Here is a 13,456-nt window from a genome sequence, read left to right as displayed (position 1 = left end):
TCTGGAGTCAATTGATAACCGACGCCTCCAGGCTGCAGCTGACTTCGAAGAGCAATCCTGCCCAGGTGAAGCTGGCGGACTTCTCCCTGGGATTTCCTTTTTTGGTTAGAGAAGAGCCTCGACAAAGGGGGAAGGAAGTCAGATGTGGAGGGAGGAGGGTGCTTCCCACCGTGTGAAAGCATTCAGGTCAGGGATGTGGGTGCAAAGCGCTTTGGGGGGACTGAGGCAGGAGGTGGTGCTTTGGTTGTGGTTAGGTGTGGTCCCAGCTTCAGTTGGTCAGAGTGTGGCTGTTTTTAGGACCCCCGGTGCAAGCCCCGAGGGGCACAAGCCTCATCTCTGCCACTGTGCTCCTGTGCTGGCTGTTACTTTGCCTTCAGCTTTGTTCATCAGAACATGAAGTTATTCAGCAAGCCAAACTTCATCTCCCAATCTTGTTGCCCTTCCACAACTGTAGCTGTTGTAACACTTGGAAAGGTATTTCCTTGTATGATTTTCCAATCCTTTCATTCATGGTTTTTCCCAAATCACCCCGACCTTCGCATAAAGGTGAGACAAGCAGAGCCACTGAGCTTTGACTGAGGACCCATGTGGCTGCAGCACCCAGGCTGCTGCTCACACCTGCCCTGCATTACAACCTGCTGACTGGGTAATGAGCCAGCAGTACAGCTTGCCTGAAGGAAAGGAGATAGAGCTCTGCAAAGCCCATGCTGCTCAAAGGGTGGGTGCAGTGTAAAATCCCACTGCTCTGAGGTGAGGGCCTGGCCCTCTGCCAGCTGCCTCTGGTCTCTCAGGAGGTGGTTGGCCTTCCCCTGCCATCATGGCTCCATGGCATGGCATAAATCCCAGCAGTACCACACCAGGCACCTGAACTCAAGCTTCAACATCAGCCCCCAGAGACCTGTTTCCATCATCAGCCTTACTTAACAACTCCAGCTCCTCTCTCCCTTCCAAACACAGCAGCTGGGTGATGTCCTGAAGGGCGGTATGTCGCCCATGCCAAGGACACCATCAAGCATGCATGCTGCTGTCCACCCTCCTTGCTTTGGCTGTGTATTTGAAGAGCTTTCTCACTGCTCCTGTGTGCACTCTCATTAAGCGTGTGCTGTTTTGCACAAGCAAGCACAGTAAAGGAAGTGATTGTTGCGAAAGCAAAACCCAAAAACCAAAGGGTTTCATCACTTTGCTGTGCTGGCTGCTTTGGGGCCCTTACCGACTGCTGCTTGGACGATGGCCACCCCTTTACACTCAAGAGCTCATTCCAACCTATGGTTGGTTTCTACTGTTTTTGCTTTTTTGTTACTGCCTGGATCAGTAGGGCCTCCCAAAGGCAGAAGGGGAAGCTGGTGGCTGATCATGGCTGCAGGGTGAGGGCAGGGTCAGAGAGCACATCCTCCCAGCAGCGTATTATAGCCAGGCAGAAGTCAGGCACTTGGCCTCCTGCGCTCAGAGGGCTGGAAGCAAGGGGAGCAGAGTGCATGGGGCCCAAGGTCACCAGCCTGCAGCCACCAGCCCCCCTTCAGCCAGGAGCATAAGCTCCACTCCACACCAAAAGCCCACAGTCCCCACCTCAAAAGCCCTGAGGTACTGGGCTGGGAGGCATCAGCCTCACTCTGGGTGCTGTTCTGGTGGGTTACAGAGAGCAGAGCCTGGGCTGGAGGCTGCACACCATCAGCCCCCACTGATGCACCACTGACTGCAGCCTTGAGGTCTCGACCACGAGGCTGGGGCTGGGATGCCCACCAGCCTCAGCTGCGTGCAGTCTCTGCTGCCTCCACCAGCAGCAGGGAGCCTCCATACCTGTCCCTAGGAGCAGCCATCCCACTGCAGCCCCCCGTGGCCTCAGCCTCTGCACCTCCTTCACACATACTGGAGAAAATACAGTGGGGAGAGCTGCTACAGCACAGCAAGGAGAGCAAAAGATCCACTTCTGGCCACAGCAGGGTCATCCTTCAGTCACACCAAGGCCCAGCAGCCCTGCCAACATGAAGAACAACCAGAGAAATAAAGCAGGAACAAGCTCTCTCCACTACATCATTTTAATTGCATCGACACCCAGAAAATACACAGAAGGATACGAGCCCAGAGCCACTCATCAACAAGTGGCTTCCTTCCATCGTGGGTCTTACTTTCACACTTCTTTCACTCAAAAAAAAAAAAAAAAAAAAAAAGAAAGAAAAAAGAAAAAAATACTATATATATTTATATATATAATAATTGCACCAGTTGATGTACAAACACAGCCTTCCCTTTTCACACATTCGTGGGTTCGAGGAGGGTCATGTCCTGGCCTCAGCCTGGCCAGAGCAGCACCCAGGGGAACGAATGGTTGTACAAAACAGTATGAAGATTTTCTTACAAATGAACGCCTGCACTGTTTACCTTTTTTTTTTTTCTGGTTTTTTTTTTTTTTTCCTTTTTTTCTTAAGTTTCAAAACTAGGTTTTGGGTCACTAATGGCTTGTATTGTATCTTATCTACAATAAACTCAGCATATATTTTTGTTTTAGGAATGTGTAAGGCATTTTGGTAAGTTGAACGGTACGTTCTAGGTCACAGACTCATCAAACTGAAGTCCCTTCCTTTGAACTGTCCTCTTCCCCCTGGAGAAGGAGAACAGAGGTGAGTTACTCAGCTGGGTCCCAACCTTATTCTCGCTGTAGGATAAAGCAGATGGGCCACATCTCCCTTTGTGGGCAGGGAGAACGGTGACCACCACCCACCACAGCCCCAGGCATTGCCCAATGCCAGCCAGATGGTTTCTGGCAGTAGGATCCCCACTGCATCCCATTTTAAATCACCACATGACACACACTCCTGCAACCTCCACCAGTGGCAGAAGGGATGGCCAACTGCCACAGCTGGGCCGTCTGTCCCGGTGCTGGGAACAAGTACCTTTTCATGAAGTTGTTCTTTCAACTTCTTCACCGTTTCTCTCTCTTTGGCCAGTTGGTCCTGGGTAACCTTCAGTAGCTCCTGTAGTTTGGTTGCTGCCTGGCCCAAGTCCCTTGTTAGCTTTTTTTCTTTTTCAAGTCTTTCCTAGATGAGAGCAAAAAGAACCCCTGTGCCTCAGCCTCCCTGCTCACAGGGGACCCAGTAACCCCAGGAGATAGCATGGACTGAAAACCTCAACAGAGCACAGTGACCACAAAATGGGTGATGGCAATGAGCTTGCCGGAGTTCAGGGAGCAAACGGACACCGCTTTCAGACGCGGGGTCTGAAATTGGGGTGGTGCTGTGCGGTGCCAGGAGTTGGACTCAGTGATCCTTATGGGTCCCTTCCAACTCAGGATATTCTATGGTTCTGTGACCTCCACCCTACGGGAAGCCCAGCCTGTATACGTGCTAAGGCAGTCAGCTCAGAGCATCACCCTAGCTTGGCCAACAAGGGGCTGTGACTCACAGCCTGCGGTCCTTCAGCCCTGTCAGAGCTCAGACAGCACAGGAGCAGGGAGTATCTTCCTTGGGAACCATCTGCCTTGCCCCACCATCCCAACTGGGAATAAATCATGCCCCCAGTTCTGCCTGGATATAGCTTTGGCCCTCCTGGCTCAGCACCAAGCACAAGGGACCAGGACAGCCGCATCACCTTGAGATGCTGGGCCTCCTCCATGTCCGAAGCTGCTGCATTTTCAGCCAGTCTCAACTTCTCCAGCTCTGCTTGCAAGCTGCACGCTGAGCTTTGTGCCTGGAAAGGGGACACACACTCATTAAACACCGGCGCACAGCAGCGGGCACCTCCTGCCCCTGGCAGCCAGCATGGCCTGGCCCTGCTGTAGAGTTGGGCTCTGGAGCCGCCAGCAGACGGCTGGGTGCACTGCATCCACCGCGAGGGCAGCACTTCCCAGCCAAGAGCAGGAAGAGCCCGGCCATCCACGCTCCCGGCTCAGCACCCACCTCCTCCAGCTCCCGCGTCAGCTTTTGCCTCAGCTCTTGCTCCTTCTCCATCAGTGCCTCATTCTGCTCCAGCTGCATTTTCAACTGCGTTGAGAGGGGGAAAAACGAGCAGAAAAGAAAACAAAGGGAGAGCTGATGAGGATGATGAGCCAGTGGGGAGCCGGGCCATAGCGAAGAAACAAAGCCTGGAGCTCTCCCCAGGGCACAGAAGGGCAATGGGTACAGAAGCTGGGAGAATGGCAATGGGGAGCCTGAGCGTTGCCAAAGTCTGCTTGCTTCCTGAGCAGCACGACACGGGAGGATGTATGTGGCAGATCCTCATGTGCACCAGAGCGGTGCCCGAGAGAAGGTTCCACAGTTAACAGGATTAAGGGAGAGAGACAGAGCCCAGCGTGCGGCAGCCACCGCTGCCAGCAAGAGGTGTTAGCCTGCAAGGGAACAGCCGTGGATAATGCCTTCAGCCCGGCTCCAGTAAGATTTGCAGAGCCTCTGTTCCTACACAGGGCCTATAATCCTAATCCCCAGGCTCCTGCTGGAAAGGGTTCCCATGCAGCCATGTCAAGATGTCCTCTTCTGCAGCCTGTCCTGCTTCAGAGAAGACCTTCAACGTGTGGCTGAAGGGAGTGAGGCCCGGCTTCCCACAGCCTCCACTGTCAGACCCCATACACACACAACAGGAGACAACAGCAAAGCCACGTGCAGTTTTCCATGCAGTTAGAGACAGGGGGACAGGACAAGGGACACAGTTAAGGGTCAGTGACCCTGCGGGCAGCAGTCTCACCACCCTAACCTCAAAGGGTGTGGGATCGCCCAGGTCAGCTTGTGACCCCGCTACTTCTCCATCCTGCACGTGGCTCTTCATCTCACTCAGCTGCTGCCTGACCTGGAGGAAGGACCAGCAAGTTTGCCTCAGTTACGCTGCCCTGTGACAAGATCCACAAGGACCTGCAGACCAGTTTCGTCAGCCCTTCTGCTTGCACACAAGCTGAAACACTGGGAAAACCACTGTAGGTTCTGCATCTAACATGGGCAGTTTGACAGATAAATGTTTGTACTAACAAACAAACCCTGTCCAGACGAAAGGAAAGGCTTCTGAACGAACACAAGCATGTTCAGCTGCCCAGCTGAGGAGATTAAAGCTAATGACTATCCAGCACCAAGCCCCCCAAAGAGCAAAGGCTGCACCGGTTTGTTCAGTGAGTCGGACAATACTGGCTTCCAAAGAATGAAGCATTTCCAATATTAAAATCCAAAGCAGCAACAGCCAAAGTAATGATTTAAAAAACAAAAGCCCTTATGGTATGGCAGGTCTGCTGGCTCTCCTGGCCCTTTATCCCAGGCCTCTCTCCCACTCACCTGCAGAAACTCAGCCCCATCTTTGAGTCCTCTAAGAAACTCCTATGCACATGGTATACACAACCCAATTCATCCCACCCAGGGCCCCAGGCAGCACCCAAAGCCCTATCCAAGTGTTTGTGAGGGGTAATCAGTCTCCACTATGGGGAAGGCTGGGAGTACCATGCGTGCCCATGAGATGGCTGTGCCTTCCTCCTGCCTCCATATCTGCGGAGAGGAGCAGGGCACCAGCAGGCAGATGAACCCTGGGTTGTGGTTTGTGAGCTGCCCTGAGGCCAGGCAGCAGTCCTGCACGCAGGCAGATGAGTCCCAGTGGTGCATCACCCCTTACCAGGGCCAGCTCCTTGCTCTGCTTCTGCGTTTCTGTCTTCGCTGCCTCCAGCTGCTCTTGGGACTCTGATAAGAGCTGTCTCAACTGATGAAAAGAAAAAGGAAGCACAGGTGAGGAAGAGCATTAGGGCTTGGGCTTTTATCTCCAGCCACACCTCCCAGCGGCTGTGGCCCATCTTGCAATACAGAAGTCCAGTTCTGGCCACCCCCATCCCATTTTGCTGCCCCCTGACCCCCCAGCTCCACCTCCCTGGTGCCCTCAGAGAGGTAAAAAGGCAAACTTGTGTATGTACTTTGTATTGGAGCTCTGCAGCCCAGGGAGGCGTTGTTACAATGCAACACCATCCCAGAGAAGCAGTGACAGCATCACTTGCTAATGGCTGCTCAAAGAGGCAACTGTGGGACAGTTCTGCCTTACCTGAGCCATAGAAATCCCACAAGGCATTGAGGTGCAATGGGCATCTCCATATAGATCTACCTCATCCTGCCAACTTATCCCGACATCAGATGCCCACAGTCCAGACTGGAGCAAACATCTCCAGCTACTTTCTCCTGATTTGCAAAGCTGTGAATCCCTGGGGGCACTCCTCAGATCCCCAAAAGGTGGAGGGGTGGTGAGTCCAGCTTAGAAGAAGGAACATTTAAAGTAACGTCTGCCACACTTACGCCTTCAACTTCTTTTGTGTAGTTTTGGCGTTCAGAGCTGGCTGTCTGCAAGTGATTTTCCAGCTGCGCTTCCAGGAGAGAGATGTATTCCTTTAGCTGGATTAAAAAGGAAGAATGCAGAGGGGGTTGAGGTGCCAAACACACCGGACCCATCCCACGCTGCAGCCCACCTTCCCCAGGGTAGGTCAGGAGGTGGGTTCCCATTCAGCCCAAGCACAGCACCTATCTGCCCAGCGTCCATGCCAGGAACGCAGAAGGCCAAAAACCTTACCTGGTCAGTGCTCTGCAGCTCTGCTTTCAACTTCTCTATCATGTCTTCAAGGGATTTCAACTGGAGTTGTGACTAAGCCAAGAGAAAGAAGAAAGTGTCGGAGGAAGGCATTCCCAGATTTATTTTTGAGAAAAGGACATCACGGTTGCTGAATTCTGTGAACAGAAGAATTCCCCTCTTCTCCACAGAGAGGCAGAGCTGCTCTGGGCCTGCCCCAGCTGCCACGTCCATCCCAACACACACACACACCAGCAGCCACGTCATCCCCATGCAGCACAGCCGCAGCCCTCAGTGCCAGACAGCCAGCAGGGGAATTAGACATCGCTTGTACAAGAGCTCTCCCACCTCTCTGCAGCCCCGGCGGACTTGAAAACCCACATGATGGGGAGCAACCAGACCATGCGAAGTATTATTTCAGTTCTGCATTCAAGGGGATAGTGAAGTCAGAGATAACTGAAGTCAGATTAGCAGAAAAGGTGAGGTGTGACCAGCCAAGCTCTCCCAGACCCCAGCTAAGTCACAGCAGTTCAGGACACATGCTTTCCCCCAGACACTTGGAGAGCGCTGGCTCTTCAGCAGCAGCCAGCTGGCTTTGAAGCCAGTGAGAGAGGTACCCAAAGCTAGACAGACAGCTGGACCAAAAACTATGCACAATACGTGGCTTGGACCTCAGCTCCTTTCTGAAACCTCAACCAAAGCCAAGCTCAACCTAGATACCGAGAGCAAGCCAAGTCCCTGAAAATAGGAGTCCAAAAGCACGGCACGTGCCCTGCCTCAGCCATGCCAGCACCCACCAGGAGGGCTGAGTCTGACTTCCAAGTTTCAGAGCTGGGATTACTGAAGCAGTAATGTAGTTTCCCAATGATCATGCCTGTACCAGAGAGCTGCAACCCATTCCTCCAGCAGACAGGGAGGTGGGAGCAAGAAGGGTTTAAGTGAGTTTCATGTCTGTTAATTTTGTGACAAGAGGTAGAAGAGAAAGGTCTCATGCCTCAGAGGCCAAAGCTGACAGGAACAGATAAGGCCACCATTCAGTCCGCAGCCAACAGCCCCTCTGCTCCACAAGCAACACACCCAGATGTCCCAAAGCACGCACCTTTTGGAGTTCTTCTTCAGAGACGGTGAGCTTTGCTTTCCACACCTGCTCCTCCTCCTCCACACTCTTCTGCAGGTCTCGCAGCATTCCTTCCTGTTGGCAAAGCCCCAGCTGAGCCCAGGCCTCCTGCAGCCCTCCCAAATGGAGCACCACAGCAGCCACCAGGGCTGGGTGCCATGGAACATCCATCTCTTCTCAAAAGATTCGAGCCAATGCCATTTGGGCCAATGCATCGGCAACAAAATCAGGTGCCCCAGGTGGGGCCGGGGGCACCCAATTCCTAAGCTATCTCAACCACTTTGGTTAACAGGGCCCTTGCACGTACCAGCGTGCCTCAAGCAACATCCAGGATGGTTTATAACTTGATTAGAATGGATAAAATTCAGGCTTGTCCTCTTCCCCTGTCTCAATGGGGAATAATCCTCTCCATGGCAGCCCCAGCATACTGCGCAAAGCCCACCAGCAGCCCACGATCTGCTGGGAAACCGAGCTGTATTTCCAGCAGAAGACCAACACGTTAAGAGGAGCCATAACTTACTGTCTCTGCAAGGATAGCTCTGTACTGCTCGCATTCTGCTTGTAAAGTGCTCTGTGCTTCCTCTGCCTCTTTCAGTTTAAGTGCTGAATCCTGAGAAGGGAGATGGAGAAAGAGAAATGAGGAAAAGAAAAAAGCAACTTAAGCACTCGCTTGCCCCTCTACTTCCCAGCCCCTCACTTACCACAGGCTCTGTCATAACTGTGTGTTGCTTTAGCACATTCACAGCCTTCTCCTTAAACTCCTGTAGCCATGCCTCATAATCCTAAATTTGAAAAAACAGGACAAGGAGGGGAAAAGAAAAAAAAATGTTTAGATGCCTGTTACTCCTACGTGGCAGAGGCTCTGTAAGGGGGCTGGAATGGTAGGAGCCCACCTGCTGTGACACAGTGACTTCTGGGAGTGCAGAGAGCAGAGTCTCTTTGGTTCGTGTCTGGAGCACATCAAGCTGGTGGGCCAACTCCTCCTGCAAGAGGGACACACTGGCATGGGGTGGAGGACTCAAGTACTTGTGGGCCAGGCTGCCAGCACCAGTCTTTCTTTTCTGTGCCTACACAGGTAAGCTGGCACAGGAAAACCAGCAAGCAGAGAACACTGCCTCCAAGAATCACTGAAATATCCCTCCCCCTCCATCCACAGTCCTGGTTCCCCAGTGGGAACCTGTAGTGGATACACAGCCCTCAAGACCAGACCTGGGGAAGGTGGCAAGAAGGTTAAACCAGCACTGCTCCTAAGACAAGGCAGGCAGCCCAGAGCAAACAACTGGCGGCTCTGGGAAGGCCGAACGCTTCCCCTGCAACACTGACTGAAGACTGAACACCGCTACTGAAGAGAAATACCTGGCTCACCTTTGCTTTTGTAGCAGCAAGTAGCTTTTCCTCGCATGCCTTCTCCACTGTGGTCAATGCTTCCACTGCTTTCCAGTTCTTCTCACGAAGGTCCTGCCGAGACCACACACACAAGGCTTATTGCCACACACCACGCTGAAGGCCGCCAAGCTGCTTGTTGGCACTGCGGAGGATTTCAAAGCCTCCGTTCAGGAAAACGGGCAGCCCGCCGCTTTTGCCAAGGATTCCCCATCCCACCACCCACGGGCACTCCCTTCTCCTCCATCCCTGCAGTTGCTCAAAGCATCAGGCTCAAATCTTCCTGCAGGAAGGGAACAGAGCAGGATGGAGATGAGCTCCAAAAGCAGCCCTCAGAGCTGCCTGAAAAGGACACAGGCCTAGCAGAAGGCTGCAGTGTTGCCTCCAGAGAACTCATGCAGCCTTGCCATAGAGGGAAAAGGAGCAGAGATGAGGAGCTGCCCTGATCCTGCTGGACAGCATCTCTCTGCTTAACAGCTCCTAAGCTCAGGAGGACAGAGGAGGGACACCTCCAACCACGCAGCCCATCAGCTTAAGCACTTGAGTCACGCACCCTGCCAGGGCACTCCTGCTCTCTGGCAGATAAAGTGATACCCCAGTAGTGTTCCATGGGGCTGAAAGCCTGTGCTGCACCAGAGAGCAACTGTTAACATTCTGACCCCAAGGATTTGGGTTTTATAGAAAAAAGAATCTGAGCAGCAAAAGTTGAGCCCAGTTCATTCCACGTACGTTGTTTTTTGTCTTCTGTTGCTCCATCGCCTCTCGCAGCTCTGCTGCTTCCCTTTCCAAGGACAAGAGCTGGTCCGTTTTCTCCTGGAGCCTGGAATGGTATGATGCATGGCGTGATGCAGGAGTGAGCTTCCACCTCCACCTCCCACCCCAGGCAGTGAGCTCTGAGTACGGGATCACAGCCCTATTCAGGATCTGCTCCTGGATTTACAAGCAGTGGGAAGCTGCACTTGGATGGAGAGACAGAGGGAGCAGGCTGCACATGTTGGGATTAAAACCAGGAAATGAAAGACCATGGCAATGCTGGAGTGGGATCTAGTTTTCTTAACAGCAATAATAAGTAGTTGGCTGGCTGCACATCTAGGACAGGAGGAAGAAACAACGTGAGCCAAAGGCCACAAGCTCTGGATCATACAACTGGAACCACTCCCAACACGCTCCCATTCAGGGCTCGTTAGGCTAAGATGGCCCACAGCTTTGCATTTTGAAAGCATCATCCTACTATCTCCAGTAACCACAAATCAGCACTACCAGCTAGACACCTCGCAGCCTGCAGCTTCCCTCCACATCCTCAGGCCCATCATCTGCCCTGGAGGGACTCTCATCTTGAGCAGAACAAGGGAGATTCAAGTCCCTGACACAAATCACTCAAATATCTTGGGGTCCCAGGACCTCAGGTTGATCAGGTGTCCTTCTTTAGAGGAAGTCTGGGTGCTCGCTTGCAGCAACAGCACCTCAGAATTCCTTCTGCCACAGACAGAGCCTGAACCTTCTCAGAGGTGCTCACCACATGGGTGAGAGGCAGCAGCCACAGTTTATGGTGTGGGAAACTCCAATCAGATGCCACGAAATCTTTTTTCTCTGATGCGAGTAGATGTCAAACAGAAAAACAGGGACCCAGAGAGGCGGTGAACCTCCATCCCTGAAGACATCCAAAACTCACCTGAAATAGCCCCCAAACCCTTGATCCAGATAGCCCAGCTTTGAGCACAGGCTTTCATTAGAAACATTACAGGTCCTCATCCACTTTCAGCCCCAACAACTTCCCCAGCCAGCTGTACAGGAACAGTTAACCTTCACGTGCCAGACAGCAATTAAATTGTCACTTCAGAATGGATTGGCAGTTATTTGCAGCCAGCAGGCCAGCACTGGAACCAATTAATACCTTAAACAGCTGCACTGACCAGGATTCACCTCAACTTCCTGGCTTCACAGTCCCCCCAGGCTGTCTAACAGGGATAGCAGGAAGTCCTCACCCACGCAGCTCAGCACTGGGCAAAGTCTGGGATGCACAGACAGCAAGTTGGAAGAAGCAGCAATTTGTATATGCTAGAGAGCACTCAGACATACCTTAGCTGCAGCTGCTTCATTTCTGCTTCATTGGCTGCCTAGAAACAGAGAAATCACTTTCATTATCTTCCCTAGACAAGTAATACTGATCAGCCACTTCAGTGGCACCCCAGAAAGGTTCCGTTAGCAGAAATAACACAGATCCTAATATCACAGTGCAAAAAACAACTGGTTGGGCCCAGTGCTAAGAGCTGAACCACCCACTGCCAGCTGGGCATAGGCAGATCCCTTCCACATCTGCCACAAAGCAACACATCCCCCTCTCCTCCTCTCACCCAAATTAAAAGCGCACAGGACCTGCAGGTCTCTGTCTTCTTCTGCCTCCCTCATCCGGCCTGCTTCCAGCAGAGCTTCGATGGATTTGATTCTCTCCAGAAGCCTTGTGTTCTCTGAGCTGGCTTCCTGCAGTTTCCCCTTCAAGCTGTCCAGCTCCAGCAATTTGCTTTTGACCTCTGTTTCAGAGCTCAGCAGCTTGGCCTGCAGTTCTGCCAGAGAAAAGGGAGAGAAACACACTAAGGTAGGTGCAACAAACTTAGAGACTCCTCATCCTGCCCTGCCCTAGCACACCTCTTGGCAAAGGAAGCCTTGGCCATGGATGCCTTCCAGGGACATAGAATAGGCAGGAAGGCATGTGAGACAGCACAAGGTGACACAGGACAGATGCACTGGAGTAGCAACCTAGGAGAGCATCACAGCCTCTTCCTGCAGCCATGTATCAGCCCCTTGTCTTGCTTGTATTGATGCTAGAAAGCCAAACTCACCCCCAGGTCTACCCATCCTGCCCTCAACAGCCCCATCCAACACCCAGCCCCAAAAGTTCAGAATCTGTTTTGTGTTCCTGATGCCCCACAGCTATCCCTGGGCTGTTTCATGGTCCTCACCAGCAATGCTCTGTTGCTGCCCTTTGGCCTTTTCTGCATCTGCAACCAGGCTCCTGTAGCTGGTCTGGGTTTTGCGGAGCTCGTCGCTTACTTCATCCAATCTCTTCTGCAGCGTCGCCTCCATTTCTCTTTGGGAAGTCTGCATGGCAGAAAAAGAAGGCTTTAAAGAGGATACCAGGCACCCTGGCCAGTGTGCCAACCTCCCCTCAGTCTGCAAGGGAGCTGAGTGCTGAAAACCCTCTGAAAGCTCTGATCGTAGAAACACAGAGTCATCAAGGTTGAAAAAGACCACTAAGATCAGATCATCATGTCCAACCACCAACCCATCCCCACCACTATCCACGTCCCTCACTGCCACAACTCTACAGTTCGTGAGCCCCCCCAGGGACGGTGATTCCACCACCTTCCTGGGCAGCCTGTGCCACTGCCTCACCACTCCTCTGAGAAGAAATCTTTCCTAATATCCAACCCAAAAGCATTGTAATGCACAGCACTGCAGGAAGCCTCCCTTTTGCAAAGCCCCATTCGATGTCAGAGCCCAAACACCCCATGCTCAGCAGCACGCACCGATGTCTCTGAACTTCTCTGCTGCAGGTTTATTCTGGCAGGCACCGCACAGCTCCATTTACTGACCACACTCACAGCTGCTGCCATGTGGTGGGGAGAGAGATGAGGAGAATGTCCTGCCAGCAGCACAGAGGATATCACAGGCGCTCCTTACACCAAGGAAGTCATCCTCAACATCTTTAGCTCCCAGAAAGCAGATGCCATGCAGGCAGCTGATGCCTCAGCCCAGCATGTAGAGACCTGATGCTGCCATCAGACTCAGACGCCCAGCCACGTGTTTCCATAAGCAGTGGAATTTTTTTATGTGGTTTGGGCCAGAGAAGACTTTTTTTCCATCTTAGAAAGCAGCAGAGGAGAGGCCAAGATGTGTGCTTGGAGTGGGAAGGCAGAAAGGGGAGCATGAGGCACGTGCTAAAAACCAGCAGCTCCGCACATCACACCGCTGCAATGCTTTGTGCAGAGAGGACAGGAAAAGGCAACCAGCAGCCCAGAGCTCATGTGCATGATGCTTCCAGAATTGCTCTGAGGATTTAACACCGTGTCCTCAGCTGAGAGCTCCAGGCAGCACTGGGAAGCATATTCTCCCCATCACCACAGGCACTTAAACACATCACTGGCTTTGAAGCCTTGCAGATAGTACAATGGCTTATGCGACCAGTATAAAGGCATGCAACAGGCTGACAGCCTTTGAGAAGTTCTCCTAAAAGCATGCCTAGAAGTTGGTGCTTTAAGGCAGCTCTGCCCTCACACAAGCACCATGCTTTCATCACCAGCCAGGCTCCTTGCTGTCTCTGCTACTTGACTGCAAAAGTAACAGGGGCTCTAAAATGAACCACTGAAAGGAGACCTGCACCCTCAGGCATGCAGAAAATGAAGAGGCAAGACACTGAGTGCCTACACTGTTCCCAGATCCTGG

At 52.5% G+C, this 13,456-nt stretch overlaps 1 protein-coding gene across 17 annotated transcripts in view; it reads right to left on the bottom strand.

The window, feature by feature from the left end:
- Nucleotides 1-2,022: 2,022 nt before the first annotated feature.
- Nucleotides 2,023-13,456, bottom strand: part of RRBP1 (ribosome binding protein 1) — a 36,104-nt gene continuing 24,670 nt past the window's right edge. For 10 of the 17 annotated variants that reach the window (XM_046938579.1, XM_040696905.2, XM_015283452.4 and 7 more), the window contains 17 exons: nucleotides 11,974-12,112; nucleotides 11,390-11,577; nucleotides 11,093-11,130; nucleotides 9,743-9,833; nucleotides 8,996-9,088; nucleotides 8,524-8,613; nucleotides 8,332-8,412; nucleotides 8,151-8,240; nucleotides 7,613-7,705; nucleotides 6,517-6,588; nucleotides 6,246-6,341; nucleotides 5,581-5,664; nucleotides 4,684-4,776; nucleotides 3,894-3,977; nucleotides 3,586-3,684; nucleotides 2,892-3,035; nucleotides 2,023-2,599 (listed from right to left, as the gene is read on the bottom strand). In XM_046938579.1, coding sequence (XP_046794535.1) covers nucleotides 2,561-2,599; nucleotides 2,892-3,035; nucleotides 3,586-3,684; nucleotides 3,894-3,977; nucleotides 4,684-4,776; nucleotides 5,581-5,664; nucleotides 6,246-6,341; nucleotides 6,517-6,588; nucleotides 7,613-7,705; nucleotides 8,151-8,240; nucleotides 8,332-8,412; nucleotides 8,524-8,613; nucleotides 8,996-9,088; nucleotides 9,743-9,833; nucleotides 11,093-11,130; nucleotides 11,390-11,577; nucleotides 11,974-12,112 — 1,614 coding nt within the window. In that variant the 3' untranslated portion in view covers nucleotides 2,023-2,560. The remainder of the gene's footprint in view (nucleotides 2,600-2,891; nucleotides 3,036-3,585; nucleotides 3,685-3,893; nucleotides 3,978-4,683; nucleotides 4,777-5,580; nucleotides 5,665-6,245; nucleotides 6,342-6,516; nucleotides 6,589-7,612; nucleotides 7,706-8,150; nucleotides 8,241-8,331; nucleotides 8,413-8,523; nucleotides 8,614-8,995; nucleotides 9,089-9,742; nucleotides 9,834-11,092; nucleotides 11,131-11,389; nucleotides 11,578-11,973; nucleotides 12,113-13,456) is intronic. The other 7 variants (XM_040696913.2, XM_040696911.2, XM_046938582.1 and 4 more) reach the window with 1 other exon arrangement.

This window comes from Gallus gallus, chromosome 3, assembly GCF_016699485.2.
Source record: "Gallus gallus isolate bGalGal1 chromosome 3, bGalGal1.mat.broiler.GRCg7b, whole genome shotgun sequence".
Lineage (NCBI taxonomy): Eukaryota > Metazoa > Chordata > Aves > Galliformes > Phasianidae > Gallus > Gallus gallus.
Note: the sequence above shows the minus strand (reverse complement) of the source record. Positions and strands in the feature narration are given on the sequence as shown.